Below are 20,779 nucleotides of genomic sequence, written 5' to 3'. Positions count from 1 at the left end.
GAATCTCGTGGTTTTTGAGTATTTTGAAAAGCAAGTAAAAACTTTCAAAAAATAAGGAAATCCTCAACACTGTAATAAAAGAATGTTACATAGTCTACAACATTCATTACATAGATTAGATGTATTTGAATCTAATTTTTAGAAATGTTTCAGGTGTAAAGCATATGGAAAATAATAAACCTTCACTTACCTACTACCTAGTCTAAGAAATAAAACATCACTAGTATAGCTGAAGTTTCCTGTGTATCACTGCCCCTGATCATATTCCCCTCCCTCCCAGATGTGCCACTGTGTTGGATCTGACCGTTATATTTGTTTTTTTGTTTTTTTGTTTTTTTTTTTGCGGTACGCGGGCCTCTCACTGTTGTGGCTTCTCCCGTTGCGGAGCACAGGCTCCGGACGCGCAGGCTCAGCGGCCATGGCTCACGGGCCCAGCCGCTCTGCGGCATGTGGGATCCTCCTGGACCGGGGCACGAACCCGTGTCCCCTGCATCGGCAGGCGGACTCTCAACCACTGCGCCACCAGGGAAGCCCCTGACCGTTATCTTTTACATTCATGTTCTTTCTTATTCTCTTACTGCATTTTAAAAATTGAAGTATAGTCGATTTACAGCGTTTCAGGTATACAGCAAAGTGATTCAGTTACACATATACTCTTAATGCATTTTTGTAGTATTGCTAAAGAATAGGTACTTTCTTGTGTTTTAAACCTTTATAAGTATTGATACTGTGTATCTTTCTTCAACTTATTTTTGCTCAATTATTTTATGCAAGAATAATTTGTTCATATAGGCAACATTATGGCCAACATTTGTTTAGTGATTACTGGGTGCCAGGCACTTTGCTAAGAATTTTACATGTATTCCAATTTAATCCTTGTAACAATCCATTGAGGTACTTCACACCCCCGCCCCCCATTTTGCAGATGAGGACACAACTCTGAGAGGTTAAGCCATTTACACAAAGACACACAGCTAATAAGTGGTGGAGCTGGGATTCAAACCTAGGTAATTTTACTCCAGGGTCATCATTTTAAACAATGATAGGATCATTGGATAAGGATAAGGATGTACAATCTCTTAACAGTTCTGAAATCCCCAAAATACTGAAAACCAGATGTTATTCATAATTCTTTTGGTGTTAAAGTCTGATCTGACCAGATATGAGGCTGTTTGTAATATTTATTTCTCTCATTTGGTGTGAATATTCTTATGTGTTACTGCAGAAATATTGTTTGATAATGGAACTATGTCTGCTGCTCCAGACATAGTGGGCAAATTATGACATACAGTGTAGTACTGTATTTACCTTTCTAAAATTCAGGAAATTCTCAGTTCTCCCTTAAAGGTTTTGGATGAGTAATTGTGTACTGGTACACAAATATCTTACTGTATGGGATTTTGGATTTGTTCGGCTGATTCAGAAATCACTAAATTTCACAAAAGAAAAAATTTCTAATTATATTGAGTTAGTTTGGCCATGACAAAATTTGGCTTATCATAAATACAATTTTCTGTTCTGTCATTGATTAGCAATTTCTGCTTTTTATTGTGTGGCTGGAATTTAAAAAATCTGTTTTCCTCAGTAGACTGAGATCTTAAGGACAGAGACTGTGTCCTTGCCAGTCCCCAGCACCTATTGCAATGCCTGGCATAGAGAATGCTCAGCAAATATTTGTTGAATGAGTGATTGGCACTTACTGGTATAACGTGTTTCCCTTACGTGTTACTTAGGTCATCTCTGGGGTAGTGTGACTAAGTGAATTGAACAAGGAGGAAAACGAAGAGGTGCATGAAGCTAACTTCTGATTCCAAAGTTTTTACATTCTCCCTTTCCATTTTGAAATGGATTTAAATGATGCTAATGTTGATGTCATTTATGATTGTATTCTCTGTTTTATAACTATAGTCTAATGGGCCCTGAACTGTTAAACTTTTTTTTTTTCATTTTCATTTTCTGATTAAAGACCTTGATTCTGCTGCTTTCTGAATTCAAGATTCTCAAACTTAATGGCTGTATTTCAGTTAAGTATAGTATATGATATTTTGCTCCTTATTGAAGTTTGGTTTAGTTTATTTTTTCCTTGTATAGAGATGCTTGTACAGATGCTTTGTACAAACAGTCAAATAAAGGGAGTACCTTTGATTTATAAATAATGATACTTCTAAAATTGACAAACTGAGAATAGGATGATATGTAATGTGATCATCAAATATTTGTTCTCATAGATTTTTTTTTTTGAAAGAGTTGTGAATTTTCTCCAACAGCTCTTTTTTTTTTTTTTTAATTTATTTCTGGCTGCATTGGGTCTTCATTGCTGCATACACGCTTTCTCTAGTTGTGGCAAATGGGGTTACTGTTCTTTGCAGTGTGTGGGCTTCTCATTGTGGTGGCTTCTCGTTGCAGAGCACGGGCTCTAGGCAGCTTCAGTAGTTGCAGCACGTGGGCTCAATAGTTGTGGCTTGTGAGCTCTAGAGCACAGGCTCAGTAGTTGTGGCACACGGGCTTAGTTGCTCTGCAGCATGTGGGATCTTCCCGGACCAGGGCTCTGACCCATGTCCCCTGCGTTGGCAGACAGATTCTTAACCACTGCACCGCCAGGGAAGTCCTCCACAGATTTTTAAAGCTGTTTCGATACCCTTATTTTTTAGTTGATGGAACAGAGACTTGGAGAAGTCAGGCGGTTTTGCCCTAGGTAGCTTGGCCGACAATGGTGGTTGATTATTAGGATCTTTCTTTTATTGTTTTGGTGCTAACATTTCTTTTAAATATGTTCTTTGTAGAAACTGTGTCTGAGGGATATTCAACATGTTAAGAGTATGTATTTGAAAGATTTAAGAACTTTGTCATTCAAAATCTTCATTCAGAATATAAAACCATAATCTCTAAGGTTTATTAATGTAAGAAGACTTGGGGAGGAGGCCAGAGGAGAGGCTACCTTACTAGGCCCAATTCTGTAGCCCAGTGATTTTTCCTTCCATTTGTTAATTCTTTGACTTTAATTGCTACTACTTCCAATGCATAGTTCCTGTGGTGTGCCTCCCTCCTTTCAGTGATTTGGCCAAAACATAGACACAAGCTTTTGTTTTTAATTTTATTTATTTATTTTTGGCTGTGTTGGGTCTTCGTTTCTGTGCGTGGGCTTTCTCTAGTTGCGGCAAGTGGGGGCCACTCTTCATCGTGGTGCACGGGCCTCTCACTGTCGTGGCCTCTCGTTGTGGAGCACAAGCTCCAGACGCGCAGGCTCAATAGTTGTGGTTCACGGGCCTAGTTGCTCCGCGGCATGTGGGATCCTCCCAGACCAGGGCTCGAACCCGTGTCCCCTGCATTGGCAGGCAGACTCAACCACTGCGCCACCAGGGAAGACCAGACGCAAGCTTTTTGATTCTCTTTTGCAGGATTTGAAATGGCTGGAATTTTAGAATAGACTTTCTTACATATCTAAGGTAGAAATATAGTTTTGTTTATTTGTGTTTGGCTGTGTTGTGTCTTTGTTGCTGCACGCTGGCTTTCTCTAGTTGCGGGGAGCGGGGGCTACTCTTCGTTGTGGTGTGCGGGCTTCTCATTATGATGGCTTCTCTTGTTGTGGAGCACGGGCTCTAGGCGTGCAGGCTTCAGTAGTTGTGGCATGCGGGCTCAGTAGTTGTGGCTCGTGAGCTCTAGAGCTCAGGCTCAGTAGTTGTGGCGCACGGGCTTAGTTGCTCCGCGGCATGTGGGATCTTCCTGGACCAGGGCTTGAACCCGTGTACCCTGAATTGGCAGGCAGATTCTTAACCACTGCGCCACCAGGGAAGCCCTAAGGTAGAAATAAAGAGAAATACAAGTTCTCAAAGATTTGTCATTGTCCCTCTCCACGTAATTAAAGCATTATCCTCTCTTTTAGTCTCAGTTCACCTGTTTTGAAGTCCAAAAGGGATATAGCTTAACAGGCTTAACAGACACCTTTTCTGACCTGCCTGTGTTTGGAAAGCACTACGTTTCAACATGCCACTCAGGAACTCCTTTCTAGAGAGCTTGACACCTTCATGGGGGTTAGCTCAGTAGAGCACCTTTTAGTTCCCTGTCACCCATCCCTACTTTACTGGCAAAGAACATGACTTCATCTTTCAGGTGAGACCTGCCTTCAGCCACCCCTTAAATAAGGGTTTGCTATTATCTTTTATAGGCTGAACAGTTTTGTTTTATTAGCGGTTAAATGTGTCTTAAAGCAGGCTGGAACAATTAGTAACTTTCTCACTAGCCTACTTAATATCCCAAGTGTATATTATTATACCTGGTCAAATAGGTCTAAATTGTTTAATTGAAGGCTTTTTTGTTTACTTTTTAAAAACTCTAATTTTTTAGTTAACATACAGTAAAATCGACCTTTTTTGGAGTGTACAGTCCTGTGAACTTTAACACATGTATAGATTTATGTAATCACCACCACAATTAGCATACAGTTCTGTCATCTCAGAAAAACTTCCACAGGCTGTCCCTTTTTAGTCTCCCCAACCTTAACCTCTGGCAACCATTGATGTGTTCTCCATCATTATAGTTTTGTCTTCTTGAGAATTTCATATAAATGGAATCATTCGATATGTAACCTTTTCTGAGACAGTTTTCTTTCATTAGGCATAATACCTTAGAGCTGTGTAATGCCATGTAGCAATAGTTTGTTCCCTTTTAAATTGCTACATAGTGTTCCATTTTTATGGATATACCACATTTTATTTCCAGTTTTTGGCAATTATGAACAGAGCTGCTATAAACATTCATGTATAGGTTTTTGTGTGAACAAAAGTTTTCATTTTTCTATGGTAAATTCCAAGTTGTGGGATTGCTGGGTCATATGGTGAGCGTATGTTTAAGTTCATAAGAAACTGTCAAACTGTTTTCCAGAATGGCAGTACCATTTTGCATCCCCTCCAGCGGTGTATGAGAGTTCCATTTGCTCTGCATCCTCCCCAGCACTTGGTGTTTTAGCCACTCTGATAGGTGTGTAGCAGTATCTTACTGTGGTTTTAATTTGTATTTCTCTAATGCCTAATGTAGTTGAGCATCTTTTAAATATGCTTATTTATTATCCTTATACCTTTTTGGTAAAGTATCCATTATAATCTTCTGCCTGTTTTAAAAAATTGGGTTGGTTTGTTTTAACTGTTGTGTTTTTAAGAGTTCTTTAGGGCTTCCCTGGTGGCGCAGTGGTTGACAGTCCGCCTGCCGATGCAGGGGACGCGGGTTCGTGCCCCGGTCCAGGAGGATCCCACATGCCACGGAGTGGCTGGGCCCATGAACCGTGGCCGCTGGGCCTGTGCGTCTGGAGCCTGTGCTCCACAACGGGAGAGGCCGTGACAGTGAGAGGCCCACGTACCACAAAGAGTTCTTTATATGTTCTGAATACATACATGTCCTTTGTTGATATGTGATTTGCAAATATCCCAGTCTCTGTAACTTGTCTTTTCATTTTCTTAGTAGTGTTTTTCATAGCACAGAAGTTGGTACTTTTTATGAAAAAAAAAAGTACAGTTTTATCATTTTTTTCTTTTGTGGGTTGTGCCTTTGGTATAATGTCTAAGAATTCTGCCTAACCCCAGGTCATGAAGGTTTTCTCCTATATTTTCTTCTAAAAGTTTTATAGTTGTATGTTTTACATTTAGATCTATGATCCATTTTGAGTTAATAGGTGTGAAATTTAGGTCAAGGTTCTTTTTTTTTTTTTTTGGCATATGGATGTCCAGGTGTGATGTGCATTGAGTTGTTCATACTATTACCTAATTATCCTTCTAATGTTTGTGGTGATATCCCCTCTTTCATTCCTAATAATTGGTAATTTGTATTGTTTCTGTTTTATCATCTGGTCAGAGGTTCATCAATTTTATTGGTCTTTTCAAAGAACCAGGTTTTGGTTTCATTGACTTGATATATTTTTTTGTTTTTAATTTAATTGATTTCTGGATTTTTAAAAATTATTATTATTTGCTTTTTTCTAGTTCTTTTGGGTTTATTTTGCTATTTTTCTAGTATTGTTTTTTGTTTTTTTGTTTTTTTTTTGCTGTACCACACAGCTCATGGGATCTTAGTTCCCCGACCAGGGTTGACCACGGATGACCTGGATTGAACCCATACCCTCAGCAGTGAAAGCTTGGAGTCCTAACCACTGGACTGCCAGGGAATTCTCTCTAGTTTCTTAAAGTAGAACCTTATATTGTCAGATTGTTGACATGTTTCTTCTGTTCTTATACAAGCATTTAATGCTGTATGTTTCCCACTAAGCACTGCTTTAGTGTATAACTCAGATTTTGATGTGTGTTTATGTTTTTGTTCACTGTTTTTATGAATTTCCCTTGATATTTCCTCTTCTACCCATGGATTATTTCGGAATGTATTGTTTAATTTCCAAGTACACAGAGAGTTTTACAGTTAGCTTTCTGTTACTGATTTCTAGTTTAATTCCCTTGTAGTCAGAGACCATATTTTGTATAATTTCCATTCGTTTAAATTTATTAACGTTTTTTTTTGGCTGCGTGGCTTGCGGAATCTCAGTTCCCCAACCAGGGATTGAACCCCGGCCACGGCAGTGAAAGCACCGACTCTTAACCACTGGACCGCCCGAGAATTCCCTTTTTTTTTTTTTAATGGCCCAAGACATGGTCTATCTTGGTGAATGTTCTGTAACTGAGAAGAATGTATATTCTGTTGTTGTTGGTTGGGGTGTTCTATAGATATTGGTTAGATCCAGTTAGTTGACAGTGGCATTCACGTCTTTTACACCTTTGCTGATACTCTGTCTATAGTTCTGTTCTTAGAAAGCATGTTGAAGTCTCTAACTATAATTGAATGGTGGTTTATTTTTCCTTTCATATTTGTCAATTTTTGCCTCATATATGTTTTAGCACTACTGTCGAATATGTTTGCAATTAGGATTGTTGTGTTTTCTTGGCGAATTCACCCTTTATCAAGCAGTGGGAGGATAGGGAGTGATTTACGCCATGCTCTTAGGATCACAGCTCCTCTGGTCAGAAGAGCAGAGTCTCCCTTTCCCTGTTTCTAGGTGCCTGCCTGGCTGTTACTGCCATTGCTTTTCTGCCACAGCCAGCACCATTGCAGTATTGCTTAGGGGCACGGGTGGAGTGAAGGACAAAACTAAACAGAAGAGAGCCTTTTCCTCCATTGTCCTTTATATTTCTTTCCCTGCTCCTTGGACCAGAAAGAGAGGGTTTTTCTTAGAGTTCCTTCTCTGTACCCAGCGAGCCCTTCTGGATTTTGGGCTGCCCTTGGGTACAGGCTGGGCAATACTGGAGGAAAATGATAGCTTCTTGCCAGTTTGAGGGAACTTAAAATTCTGCTCTCTTTCTCCAGTCTGCTTGCTGTCATTTATTTTTCAGAGTTCTCAGGTAGCTGTGGCATGCATTTTGTCGAGGATTTTACTTGCATTCAGAGGAGAGAGAAGTAGGAGTCTCCGTGGAGTGTTGTTTATACCCATCTTCACTGGAACTAGAACTTTTTGTTTAGTTTTGATCTTAGCATATATTCTGAAATGTACTAAATTCTGTACTATGTAAATAAACTTTTGTTTTTCATTCATGCCTATGTGGACACACACACAAAAAATGTTGCCTGCCATTTCAGTAAACAAAGAGCGTTGCCAGCCATCAAGCCATCAGCTACTGTTGCCCCTGCATCCCCCCAGTGGTGCACCCTGAAGGGAATTCAGGATGGAGAAAAACAGGATACCAGCCCTCAGTAGTTAAGATGCATATCTAAGGAATGATTTCAGTAAACCTAGACTCTTGCATTTTCCCATACATAGAAAAGCACTAAAATCATTAACTTAAGATGTCTGTTTTTTGTGATTAACATCTTTTTTTTTTTCTTTTTACGGTTTGCGGGCCTCTCACTGTTGTGGCCTCTCCGGTTGCGGAGCGCTCTGGACACAGACTCAGCGGCCATGGCTCACGGGCCTAGCCTCTCCGCGGCATGTGGGATCTTCCCAGACCAGGGCACGAACCCGTGTCCCCTGCATCGGCAGGCGGACTCTTAACCACTGCGCCACCAGGGAAGCCCTGTGATTAACATCTTTTGATGTTTAACTACATGTTTCTTTTTGTTTTGTTTTGTTTCCCACAAAAACTCATATGTGTCCTGGCTTCTCCATTACCTCTTTGGAGCAGTCCCTCAGAGCTGTCTGAGAGGCTCTATCCCTGGCTATAGTCTCCAGTAATGCCCCGAATAAAACATAATTCTCAACTTACATGTGCATTTTTTTAGTTGACACCTATTAAGATATTTTCCTGTGATATATAAAGAAGTCAAGTAGTAGTAAGTTGTCATAGCCCAAGGAAAAAAAATTACTGCTTTTCTCTAAGCTAGAGGCAGCCTGGTATTAGAGGAAGAGTGCTGAATGGGGGAATCATGAGACATGACTCGGGCTAGCAACTAATTCTGTGACCTTGTGCGAGGTACTTAACATCCTGCATCCTCAGTTTCTTCCATAAAAAGGTAGTGGCGGGGCTTCCCTGGTGGCGCAGTGGTTGAGAGTCCGCCTGCCGATGCAGGGGACACGGGTTCGTGCCCCGGTCTGGGAGGATCCCACATGCCGCGGAGCGGCTGGGCCCGTGAGCCATGGCCGCTGAGCCTGCGCGTCCGGAGTCTGTGCTCCGCAACGGGAGAGGCCACAGCAGTGAGAGGCCCGCATACAGCAAAAAAAAAAAAAAAAAAAAAGGTAGTGGCTTTGAGACTTTCCTGGTGGTCCAGTGGTTAAGACTCTGTGCTTCCAGTGCAAGGCCCGCAGGTTTGATCCCTGGTTGGGGAACTAAGATCCCACGTGCCGCATGGTGTGGCCAAAAAAAAAAAAAGCTAGTGGAATGAACTATATTTCTGTGATTCTGAGGCTGATAGCTGAGAAATTGCTCCAGGTAACTTGTTTTTCTCTCAGCTGGCTTAAACTTTTGTGATTTTTCCCATTGGACTACACGTTTTGGGACTAGATTTAGGCTTTTTCTGATAGTCTTTGTTTGCTCTGTAGAATCATTGAGGTCTTCCTAGAGAGAAGTTATTTCTTAGAGTATTACCATTAATCTCGATTGATTTTTAGATTTCTCTTGTTCCCCACACACCAAGTTAGGGTTGATAATAAATACTATTCTCTTTGAAAGTACAGGGAATCACTGGCAGTCCAGTGGTTAAGACTCCATGCTTCCAGTGCAGGGGGCACGGGTTTGATCCCTGGTCAGGGAATAAGCTCCCACATCTGCACAGAATGGCCAAAAGATAAAAAAAAGGGGAAGAAGGAAAGAAAGTACAGTGACTGGGCTTTAGACAGTTGAAAACTGATTTTATATTTAGTTCTTGATCTCTGAGAGCTGTAGTAGCTTTATGCTTTTCTTATATTTCACTGTGTTGAAAGAATATAGAGTATGTTGGTTTTGCTTACCCTTAAATTTTGTTTTATCCTGAAGTTCGTGGTATTTATGGTTATTGTGAAAAGTAGTTCTTTATTTAGATCTCTATTAATATTTTTTATTATTTATGAAAAATTTTAAGGATTGAAATGCCTTGTTTGTCGAGGCTTTTTTTTTTTTTTCGGTACGCGGGCCTCTCACTGTTGTCGCCTCTCCCCTTGCAGAGCACAGGCTCCGGACGCGCACGCTCAGTGGCCATGGCTCACGGGCCCAGCTGCTCCGCAGCATGTGGGATCTTCCCGGACCGGGGCACGAACCCGTGTCCCTTGCATCGGCAGGCGGACTCTCAAGCACTGTGCCACCAGGGAAGCCCCTGTTTAGGCTTTTTGACTTTTAAAAAGCTTTTGGTTATGAACAATTTCTAATGAAATTTCTCATGAAAATACATGAAAATAGAGAATAATATAATGCACCATCATGTATTTATCATATACCTTCATCAGTGATCAATATTTTGCCCATTTTGTTGCATATTTTTCTCTCCTATTTTACTTCCTCAATATTTTTTCCCCCGGGAGTATTTTCTTTTTTTAATATTTATTTATTTATTTATTGCTGCGTTGAGTCTTAGTTGCGGCACTTGGGATCTCCATCGGGGCATGCAGGATCCTTCTTTGCGTGCGGGCTCTTTGTTGCGGCACTTGGGCTTCTCTCTAGTTGTGGCACACGGGCTTAGATCCTCGACCAGGGATCAAACGTGCGTCCCCTGCATTGGAAAGCAGATTCTTAAACCCTGGAACACCAGGGAAGTTCCTCCCCCAGGAGTATTTTAAAACAAATCCTAGCAATCATATTATTTTATGTATATATAATGTTTATTTATTTATTAAAAAAAATTTTTTTTTTGGCCGCACCGCACGGTATGTGGGATCTTATGTCCCCCTGCATTGGAAGTGCTGAGTTTAACCACTGGACTACTGGGGAAGTCCAATATAATGTTTATTTTTGAAGTATTGGGAAGAACTCTTGGAGTTTTAATACCAGGTTCAGGTGCTAGCTCTGTCAGCTACCACCTTTGTGACGTTAAGCAAGTTGAATAGTTGCTCTAAGACCAAGTTTCCTCAAAGGCAAAGTGGGAATAATGATTTTCTGCCCTTACTTCAAAATGATCTAAGGAACAAATGAGATGATGAAGATAATAAATGTAAAAGTGCTTTGTAAACTACAAACGCTAGACCCTTGAATAGTTCTTTTAAAAAGTAACAAAACAGGAGCTTCCCTGGTGGCACAGTGGTTAAGAATCTACCTGCCAGTGTAAGTGACATGGGTTCGAGCCCTGGTCCGGGAAGATCCCACATGCTGCGGAGCAACTAAGCCCGTGCGCCACAACTACTGAGCTCTGCACTCTAGAACCCACGAGCCACAACTACTGTAGCCCACGTGTCTAGAGCCCGTGCTCTGCAACAAGAGAAGCCACCGCAATGAGAAGCCCGCACACCGCAACGAAGAGTGGCCGCTGCTCACCCCTACTAGAGAAAGCCCACAGGCAGCAACGAAGACCCAACACAGCCAAAAATAAATAAATAAAATATATTTATTAAAAAAAAAAAGTAACAAAACAGCCTTATACAGGTAGTTTTGCATAGTTTAGGACACACAATCTTAAGAGGGCCAATATACCAGAGCATATCAGTACCTAGGGAACTTTTCTAAATTCCTAATGTACTATCCCTACCTTGAGGATTGATACCATAGTGAACTGATTGGAGTGGGACATCCTCCTGGTATATTAGATTAGAACAACATTGAAAATCATTGGTTTAGGATTCCACAGCTAATATGTACTGAAGGTGATTGTAATGATTACCTAATTCTATCATTTTTCTTAACTTTGAGGTATAATATGTATAAAATAAAATGCAACTGTTTTAAGTATACAGTTTGGTGAATTTCAAGAAGTGCATATATCCATTTCTATCACCCCAGAAGGTTTCCTTGCATCCCAGTCCAGTCCCTATCTTTATCCTCTCAGGTAATCATTGATCTCTTTGCCATCACTGTAGGTGAGACTTGTCTTTCTTAGAGTTTCATATAAGTGAAATCATGCAACATGTACTCTCTTGTTCTTGTTTCTTTTACTCAGCAGAATGTTTTTGAGGCTCTTGTATGTTGTGTATTGGTTCTGTTTTATTCTGAGAAGTATTCTTTTATAGGGGTATACTGATTATGATTCACCTGTTTATGGACATTTGGGTTGTTTCCAGTTTGTGGCAATTATAAATGAAGCTTCTTTGAACATTTGTGTACATGTCTTGGTGAGAATATATATTTTCATTTCTCTTGGGTAAATACGGAGTGGATTTGCTGAATCATATGCCAAGTGTATATTTAACGTTATATGAAGTTGCCAAACTGTTTTCCAAAGTATTTGAACCATTTTACATTCCCATGAGCAGTCTGTGAAAGTTCATTTGTTCTATATTTTTGCCTACAGTTTTAGCCATTCTCATGGTGTGGAGTGATATCTCTTTATAGTTTAATTTGCATTTCCCTGCTGACTGATGACATTAGCATCTTTTCATGTGCTTACAGCCATTCATATACCTTCTTTTGAGAAGTGTCTATTCAAATCTTTTCCCCATTTTTAAGTAAGATTGTTTTATTTTTGAGTTGTAGAGCTATATATTCTAAATACAAGTCCTTTGTAGGATAGGAATTATATTATTTCTCTTTTTGTGGCTTGCCTTATTTTTATAATGACATCTTTTGAAGGGTAAAAGTTTAAAATTTTTATAAAATGCGATTTATTAATTATTTCTTTTGTATTTTTTGCTTGTGTATGAAATGATTGCTTAAACTTACATTTCCAAAGATTTCCTTCGTTGTCCCATTTTGAGTTAATTTTTGTATATTGTGTGAGGTTAGGGTCCAGGGTTAATTTTTTTCTTCTCATGTAGATACCAGTTGTGCCAGCACCATTTGTTGAAAGACTATCCTTCCTCCTATTGAATAACCTTGGCTCCTTTGTTGAAAATCAGTTGAACATATTTGTGTAGGTCTATTCCTAAACTTTCTGTTTTGCTCCATTATTCTCTGTCTGTCCTTAAATTAAGTTCCACAGGGTCTGGATTACTGTAGCTTTGTAGTATTTCTTGAAATTAGGTAGTGCAAATTCTCCACCTGTGGGTTTTTTTTGTTTTTCGTAATTGTTTTGTCTATTATAGGTCCTCTGTTATTATTATTACTTTTTAAAATATTCATGAGAATATGACACCAGTAGTCTTTTGGGCAAAAATTTGTCACCTGCCATTTCAGTAAACAAAGGATGTTGTAGCTGTGAAGCCATCAGCCACTGCAGCTGTCCTGCGTGGTGCACCTTGAGGGGAATTCGGGATGGAGAAAAACAGGATACGGGCCCTAGATAGTTAAGATGCATATCAAAGGAATGATTTCAGTCAGCCCAGACTCTTGCATCTTCCCATACATAGAAAAGCACTAAAATCATTACCTTGAGAAGTCTATTTTTGTGATTAGCAGTCATCTTTTGATGTTCAGCTACATGTTTTTTTTTCCACAGCAAAACCTCCGATATATCCTGGCTTCTCCCTTACTTCTTTGGAAGAGCTATCTGAGATGCTGTATCCTGGGCATCAGTAATGCCCTGAATAAAACATAGTTCTCAGCTCTTAGGTTGTGCGTTTTTTTCAGTTGACAGTTTTGTATGCTGAGATCAATTTATTATTTTTTTCCTCATCACATTTTCAAAGAGTACCTAGGATGCTGAGATGATTATGCTTCTTGGAAAGGTGTTTAAATCTGATATTTGGTCTTTTCTCCTAAACTTTCATTTTGTTGAATTGAGCTTTAATTATGATCATATTTAGTATTTCTCTGATACTTTGTTGAGCTTTGTTAAGTTTAACAACAGTTGAGCAGAAAATATCTGTCTTCTTAAAGGTTAGGCATAGGCCTTTCCTTAATTTAAGGATGGCCTAAAGATTTGGGTTGAGTTAGTTCCTAAGATAGTTTGATATTAGTGATAGGCTTTACATCATTGGTGTATTTTATGTCTTATTTTGCTTTAGTTAATACTTAACATTTTTATTTGTGTTCTTTCCAGAGGTTTAATGAATTGAGGGGTTTGTATGTAATAGCTTTGCTGGAACTTTGTATTACTGGACTCAGCAAGTCTTAAATTCTTAAAAATCAGGAATGTGTGTGGGAAGTTGTGTGAATGGTTTTGGTAGTAAAAAATGTGAATGTCTTTATTTAATGTCTTTTCATATCCAGAGGATGCCAGCCCCCATCAGATTGCGGGAGCTGATCCGGACCATCCGGACAGCCCGAACCCAAGCCGAAGAACGAGAAATGATCCAGAAAGAATGTGCTGCAATTCGGTCATCTTTTAGAGAAGAAGACAATACATACCGGTGTCGGAATGTGGCAAAATTACTATATATGCACATGCTGGGCTACCCTGCTCACTTTGGACAGGTAGGCTGGGCTGAGACCACATCTAGCAAGGGTTCTCTTATTTTTTATTTATTTTATTTTATTTTTTTTATTTATTTATGGCTGTGTTGGGTCTTCGTTTCTGTGCGAGGGCTTTCTCTAGTTGTGGCAAGCGGGGGCCACTCTTCATCGCGTTGTGCGGGCCTCTCACTATCGCTGCCTCTCTTGTTCTCTGCGGAGCACAGGCTCCAGACGCGCAGGCTCAGTAATTGTGGCTCACGGGCCCAGTTGCTCCGTGGCATGTGGGATCTTCCCAGACCAGGGCACGAACCCGTGTCCCCTGCATCGGCAGGCGGACTCTCAACCACTGCGCCACCAGGGAAGCCCGGTACTCTTATTTTAATGTCAATAGGTCAGGGATTGTCAGTCTTTCCTGTTGGGGAGGACAGGCTATTTTTGATGTCCTTGTAGTCTGATTATTGTGGACTGAGGGTAGAATTGAGAGAGAAAGCTGCAGACCTGGGAAGGCATGATATTGCCATCAATTCCTTTCCATTGGGAATCTCTCATTATGTGGATTAGGGTATGTTTTGATGGTGGCAGTGAGTTTAAAGATTGACCGGGATTAACCAGTAGATTGTGATTGTTCTGACAGAGGGCCTGGACTATAATCAGTATACATTTAAGAAAAGTTTGCTAAATGTTTTCTTAATTATTTCCTCAGTGCAGTGATATTATGAGGAACACTCCGACAAATGTTTTTAAGTAAAAGAAATTAGGTGGTTGCCAAGTAATAGCATTTAAGGATTTTGTCCTAATTACCTCATTCCTTGATAGCTATAACCACTGTACAGGTCTGCCTCTTGATTTGCTCCCACATACAAACACATACAGCCAGTCTGGGCATGATATTCTTGGTGATAAGTGCTTTCTTCTTTCCACGTTTGTATGTGGTAAGGGAGATTGAGTCACAGAGAAGGGTATAGTGGGTTGTTTTTTAATTCTTATGAATGCCATTAAATTTTATTTCACTTAAGAATTTAATTATATGCTAAGTAGTCTTTTTATGGAAAAGACTACAGAATTAAAAGAAACAATGTGCAATATTAGCTACAAGTAGAAAAAAATACTACCCATATTTGTATTATTCAAAGATAATGTTGTTAATGTTTTGATATATTTATCAGGAAAGATGGTCATCAGTTTATCTTCTGTTCAGCTCATTAACTTCAGCGGAAGGAAATTCCCTCACCCTTAGGTTAAAACAAAAAAGTAATGGGATTGGGCTTCCCTGGTGGTGCAGTGGTTGAGAGTCCGCCTGCCGATGCAGGGGACACGGGTTCATGCCCCGGTCCGGGAGAATCCCACATGCCGCGGAGCGGCTGGGCCCGTGAGCCATGGCCGCTGAGCCTGTGCGTCTGGAGCAAAAGTAATGGGATTGAATCTTACCAGGCTGACCTGGGTTACTTTTATGCTCATTTTGGGGCAGGAAATGAGATCAGCCTCTCTAGAAATACATGGTTGAGAGTGGGAGAGCATTAATTCCCCAAAGGAAAATTGAGGTGTTAATATCAGAGGAAAGGACCAGATACTAGGCAGTCAAAAACAACAGCTTTCTTCTATAAATAAACATCATATGCTTTTACTATATCAGAAATGGATCTAGGTGTGGTTATGCATGTAGTATGTGACATAATTAGTATAAAGCAAATAGATCTTCATATATTCTTTTTGGTTGATTTTAAGTAGACTCATTAAGTTAAATAGTCAAGTGAAGGGAAGACTCCTAATCCTTCCACTCAGAATGTACTACTGTTAACATCATGGAAACAGTAGATTTATATACTCCAAAGGGTGTACTTTATTTATTTATTTATTTTTGCGGTACGCGGGCCTCTCACTGTTGTGGCCTCTCCCGTTGCAGAGCACAGGCTCCGGACGCGCAGGCTCAGCCGCCATGGCTCACGGGCCCAGCCGCTCCACGGCATGTGGTATCTTCCCAGACCGGGGCACAAACCTGTGTCCCCTGTGTCGGCAGGCAGACTCTTAACCACTGTGCCACCAGGGAAACCCCAAAGGGTGTACTTTAAAGACAAACTCTTGAATTTAAAATCATAGGATAGACTTTGGTGATATTTCATTTTGTAAAGAAGCTTTCTCTATATATCTCTAAGATTTATTTTTATAACATGTTTAAATAAAACTGCTTTTCAGGTCTGTCTAGGTGTTTTGGAACTTAATTAGATAAAACATTTAAGTCTTAGGCGGAGAGTGTTCACACTCAAGGAAAGTTTTGATACAAAAAAAAATAAAGATTTTTCTGAGTGGGAATAGGAATCATAATTTTAAGGCCCTCATTCTGTTTGAATAAGGGAATAAGGGAATTCAGACATTCCCTCTGAATAAGTCACGGCCCTATCCGCATCAGTAATTTGGTACCCTACCCATTGGAATTGCCTTTATAATGTGCCCATAAAAAGGTTCCTATCAAGATTCTCTCTCCTGCATGTGTGAATCACAGTGTCATTTTCATTTAATTATGTGTAAAAACAGCCAGCCTTTAACTGCATTTTATTTGTTAGATGTGCACTGTTCATTATGATAGCCACTAGCTGTGTAGCCACTGGTCTTTGGAAATGTGGCTAGTTCAACTGAGGTGAATATTAAAGGAAAATAAATTAGGAGTGGGTACTTGATGCAGTTATTGGAAAACTTTTAAATATGTTTTAAAACTTGGGTATGTGAATCTATTTATCAGTTGTAAGTTTTATGAAATCTAAATGCAGTTCACATATTTCTGATGGATATGTAGTGTACAAATTAAGATGTGCTGTAAGTGTAAAATACATACTGTATTTAGAAGCCTTAGTACAAAAGAAAGATGTAAAATAGCTAATAATTTATATGCTGATTATATGTTGAAATGATATTTTAGATATATTGGGCTGAATAAAATATATTATTAAAGCTAATTTCACCTGTTTCTTTTTCACTGCAGTATCTAACATGATACTGTACAACAGAAATTAAATATGAGTCAGATGTATAATTTAAAAATTTCTAATAACCATATTTTAAGAGTCTTATTTAAATTTTACAATAAAACCCATGAGATAGATAGTATCGTCATAGTACAGATGAGGAAACTGAAATTTAGAGTTTAAGTGACTTGTTTAAACTGAAATTTAGAGTTTAAGTGACTTAAGTGACTCAACCTTGTATAACTCTAAAACCTATTCATTCTTTGTGTTTAGTTTAAATCTATAAATAGCTATTTGCATTAAGTTAATTATTTTAGCCCTGCCTTGCAGTAAAAAGGATTTGAGATGGCATACGCTACCAGCATCTATTTAAAAGGGAAAAAGAATAGTAGAAGTTAAGAGTTAGGAGAAGGAAGAATTCAGAACACAAGGCCTGTGTAGTTGCTGTTAGGGAGGCAGCTCAGGCAAGAAAAAAAAGATTCAGTTATGTGGTTGTTATTACTAGAATTTAAGAGCACAGCTGCGGGAACCAGACTGCCTTGATGTGAATTGGCTTTGTTACCTTGCTGTCTGTGTGGTTTTGAGCAAGAACCTTATTAACCTTTCTTGTTTCCTCATATGTAAAATGGGGATATTCGTAATACTACTTTATAGGGTTATTCTAAAGGTTAATTAAGTTAATAAATGTTAAACATTTATGTTTTGTTCTTAAAAAACTGTCAGACATTACCAATTTTGCCATTTCCTAAGGGACAGCAAACAAAATTTAGGAAAAGCACTGAATTCTAAAAGGGATGTTCTTTCGTGGGTCTTTCATTTAGGGCTCTTTTGGTAGTGTAAGAGACAATATCCTCAACATTTTTACAACAAAAGCAATGATAGATTTCCTGTAGGGTGTTTAACCTTTCACGTGTCTGGCTTAAACACAACCCAGAAATAAAGTTGAATATCTGAAGAAGTGGGTAGATTGCAGAAGTTGAAAATGGTAGCCCAGGGCCCAAATTCTTCACAGATGTATTTTGTTTGTCCTGCACAGTACTTAAAATTGTTTTGAGTTTGCTTCCTATGTATAAAAATCAAAGAACTTCTCATGGAAATCTGGATTTCTAGTTTCTCTGAGAAAGTCAGAGGATTTGGCAACATTGGATCCACATTTTCACATGGTAGTAGTAGGCTGGGGACCTTCTCCAGGCTTGGCATGCGTTCTGTTTCTCCCCAGTTCCATCCTGGCCTGCTGTACCCAATTACCTGTCTGCAATAGTCTTCCTCTCCATCAATATAGTATAGTATAGCATTTCACTTCCTTAGGTTCTCTAAAGTTTTACAGTATTCTCCATAAGGTCTTACACATCTTTGGTGAAACTTATTGCTAGGTTCCTTGGAGCTCTTGTTCCTATTGGAAATAGCATTCTTTAAATTTTTTAATAATTATGTTGTAGGTATATAGAAATATAATTGATTTTTGTCTATTTATCTGCCTAGCAACATTACTTAGTTCTAAGAGTCCCTGTGGACTCTATTGTTTCCATATGGTCAACAATACTGTCTGCAAATGATGGCAGTTCCCTTCCTTTTCCATCCTTAAACATTTTCTTATTTCCTTACTATACTGTACCTGTAGAACAATATTGAAAAGAAGAGGTGATAGTAGGCATCCTTGCCTTGAGCACACTTAAGCTCAGATTGTGGTCTCCAAATACCCTTTTATTCTAAAAGGGTCAGGCCCATTAGAAAGATGGCTGATCCCAAATCTGGGGCAGGAAATGTACAAAATAAGCTTGGACTGTTGAACTGTACCAGAAGTCAAGAAAAACGACAGAGGTCATTTTCAAAGGATATGGTAGCCACAAGAGGAGGCTGTCATGCGCTTTTAATAAAAGTAATAATTGTAGTTGAAACATACCAAGTAAGTTTGTATCAGTGAGTTCATAATAATTAAAAATTTTTTTGAAAACTTCATTGGTCATCTTTGGAGGATACTAGGGAACTGACTCATTATTTTGAAAACTGATAAATGAAAGAAGCAAACATTTATCCTGCCTTTCCTTACCAGTAGTTCCTTGTAAATGAATTATTGCCAAGTTCCTTCTGAAGGAACTATTGGTGATCCAATGGTATATAGAGAGAAATTGCTCCTTAGAGGAACAATCCAGCTAATGAAGAAGGAATGGAAGAATTAGGATATTACCATTTTGCAATTCCTGATGATCATCGGTGCTGCTCATGTCACAGGAGAGACAACCACCAGAAATAATTATATGCCTCCTGATGAAAGTTCATACCACCGCCTGTGAATTATATTTGCTAAATCAAAACAAAAGAAAAACTGATAAACCTGAATCTGATCAAGCCTCCTTGTCTGTTTAAAAAGAGACGTTTTATAAGTGTTCATTGTAGTTTTGTTTCTGTTAGGAAAGCATTGGGAACAATCTGTATCTCCACAAAAAGAATAGGTAAGTTGGGCTTCCCTGGTGGCGCAGTAGTTAAGAATCTGCCTGCCAATGCAGGGGACATGGGTTTGAGCCCTGCTCCGGGAAGATCCCACATGCCACGGAGCAACTAAGCCTGTGTGCCACAACTACTGAGCCTGCACTCTAGAGCCTGTGAGCCACAACTACTGAGCCCGTGTGACACAACTACTGAAGCCCACGTGCCTAGAGTCTGTGCTCCGCAACAGGAGAAGCCATGGCAATGAGAAGCCCGCGCACCGCAACGAAGAGTAGCCCCAGCTCGCCACAACTAGAGAAAGCCCGCGTGCAGCAATGAAGACCCAACACAGCCAAAAATAAAATAAATAAAATAAATAAATTTATTTAAAACAATGAATAGGTAAGTTGTATATTCATACGTGGGATACTCTATAGCAATGAATATGACTGAATTAGAGCTTCTTGTCTGGATGTGAGTAATGCTCAAAAGATGTTGAGTGAAAAGAGCAGGAATACAGTATGATACTTTGTGTAAAGTTTAAAACATTCAGAAACAATTGTCTCTACATGTATAGCTAAGGACATGACATGACAATGATCAACAGCAGTTTTGAGTTTTGGTCAGTCCTGGGATAGAGAGAGGGAACAGATTGAGGCAGAATATTCAGAGGGATTCAGTTGAATTTGTAATATTAAATTTATTAAAATAAATAGGGTAAAATGTTAAGATTTGATAAAGCTCGTTGGTGGGTCAAATTTTTGAGTAAAATATTTCATGATAAATTTTCTCAAGAAAAAAGGAAATGGGATACAGTAGGAATGTTAATGCCAGAAGAATGAAAAAACAGGCTCTGGTCCATATAGATTTTATGTTGCCAAGCTACACAGTGGTAAAGCAGTTATAATCTTGTTCTTCAAAAATTGTGTGTGTGTGATTGTGTGTGTGTGTGTGTGTGTGTATGTGTATAAACTGGAAAGTTATTTCTGAGCATTAAAATGAAATACAAATAACTAAGACCTAACCAATCAGTTGCAGATCCGTTAATGTTTACAATATTTTAATTGCATCTTTTCATCAAGATGATTGTTCACATCATAAAGCTCAATGTTAAATTAAAAGCAAATGTATATGTGCATTTGACCTTTTGGGAAATTGTTCTAAAAGCTAACAAAATGAGTGCAGCTTTTTCTAAAGGGCAACCAGATTAAATGCTGATAAAAGGCAATATTTGCACTTGCTTCAGAAAAATGTAACAAGGCCAGAAACTTGGTAAATTTTTCCTATTAAAAATTGCTTTGAAATTCAAGGAAAATTGGAGCATTGAGTCATCTAGGAAAAGTATGTAAAAATTAAGTTGTTAGGCTTTCTCTCAAATCTACTCCATCAGAATATCCTGGGGGTGACCCATATATATATATATATATATATATATATATATATATATATATATATTTATATATTTATATATATAGAGAGAGAGCTTAGAACCCTCCCAGGTGATTTTGATTAGTGATTTTTAAGGCACTGTATTTG

At 39.0% G+C, this 20,779-nt stretch overlaps 1 protein-coding gene across 3 annotated transcripts in view; it reads left to right on the top strand.

Moving 5' to 3' along the window:
* Positions 1–20,779, top strand: part of AP1G1 (adaptor related protein complex 1 subunit gamma 1) — an 80,583-nt gene that overhangs the window by 14,242 nt on the left and 45,562 nt on the right. For 2 of the 3 annotated variants that reach the window (XM_007462977.1, XM_007462978.1), the window contains exon 2: positions 13,674–13,877. In XM_007462977.1, the coding sequence (XP_007463039.1) occupies positions 13,677–13,877 (201 nt within the window). In that variant the 5' untranslated portion in view covers positions 13,674–13,676. Of the gene's footprint in view, positions 1–13,655; positions 13,878–20,779 lie in introns of those variants that run through there. The other variant, XM_007462979.1, reaches the window with a different exon arrangement.

Source organism: Lipotes vexillifer, unplaced genomic scaffold (assembly GCF_000442215.2).
Source record: "Lipotes vexillifer unplaced genomic scaffold, Lipotes_vexillifer_v1.1 scaffold70, whole genome shotgun sequence".
Lineage (NCBI taxonomy): Eukaryota > Metazoa > Chordata > Mammalia > Artiodactyla > Lipotidae > Lipotes > Lipotes vexillifer.
This window is presented reverse-complemented; position numbering and strand designations above follow the sequence as displayed.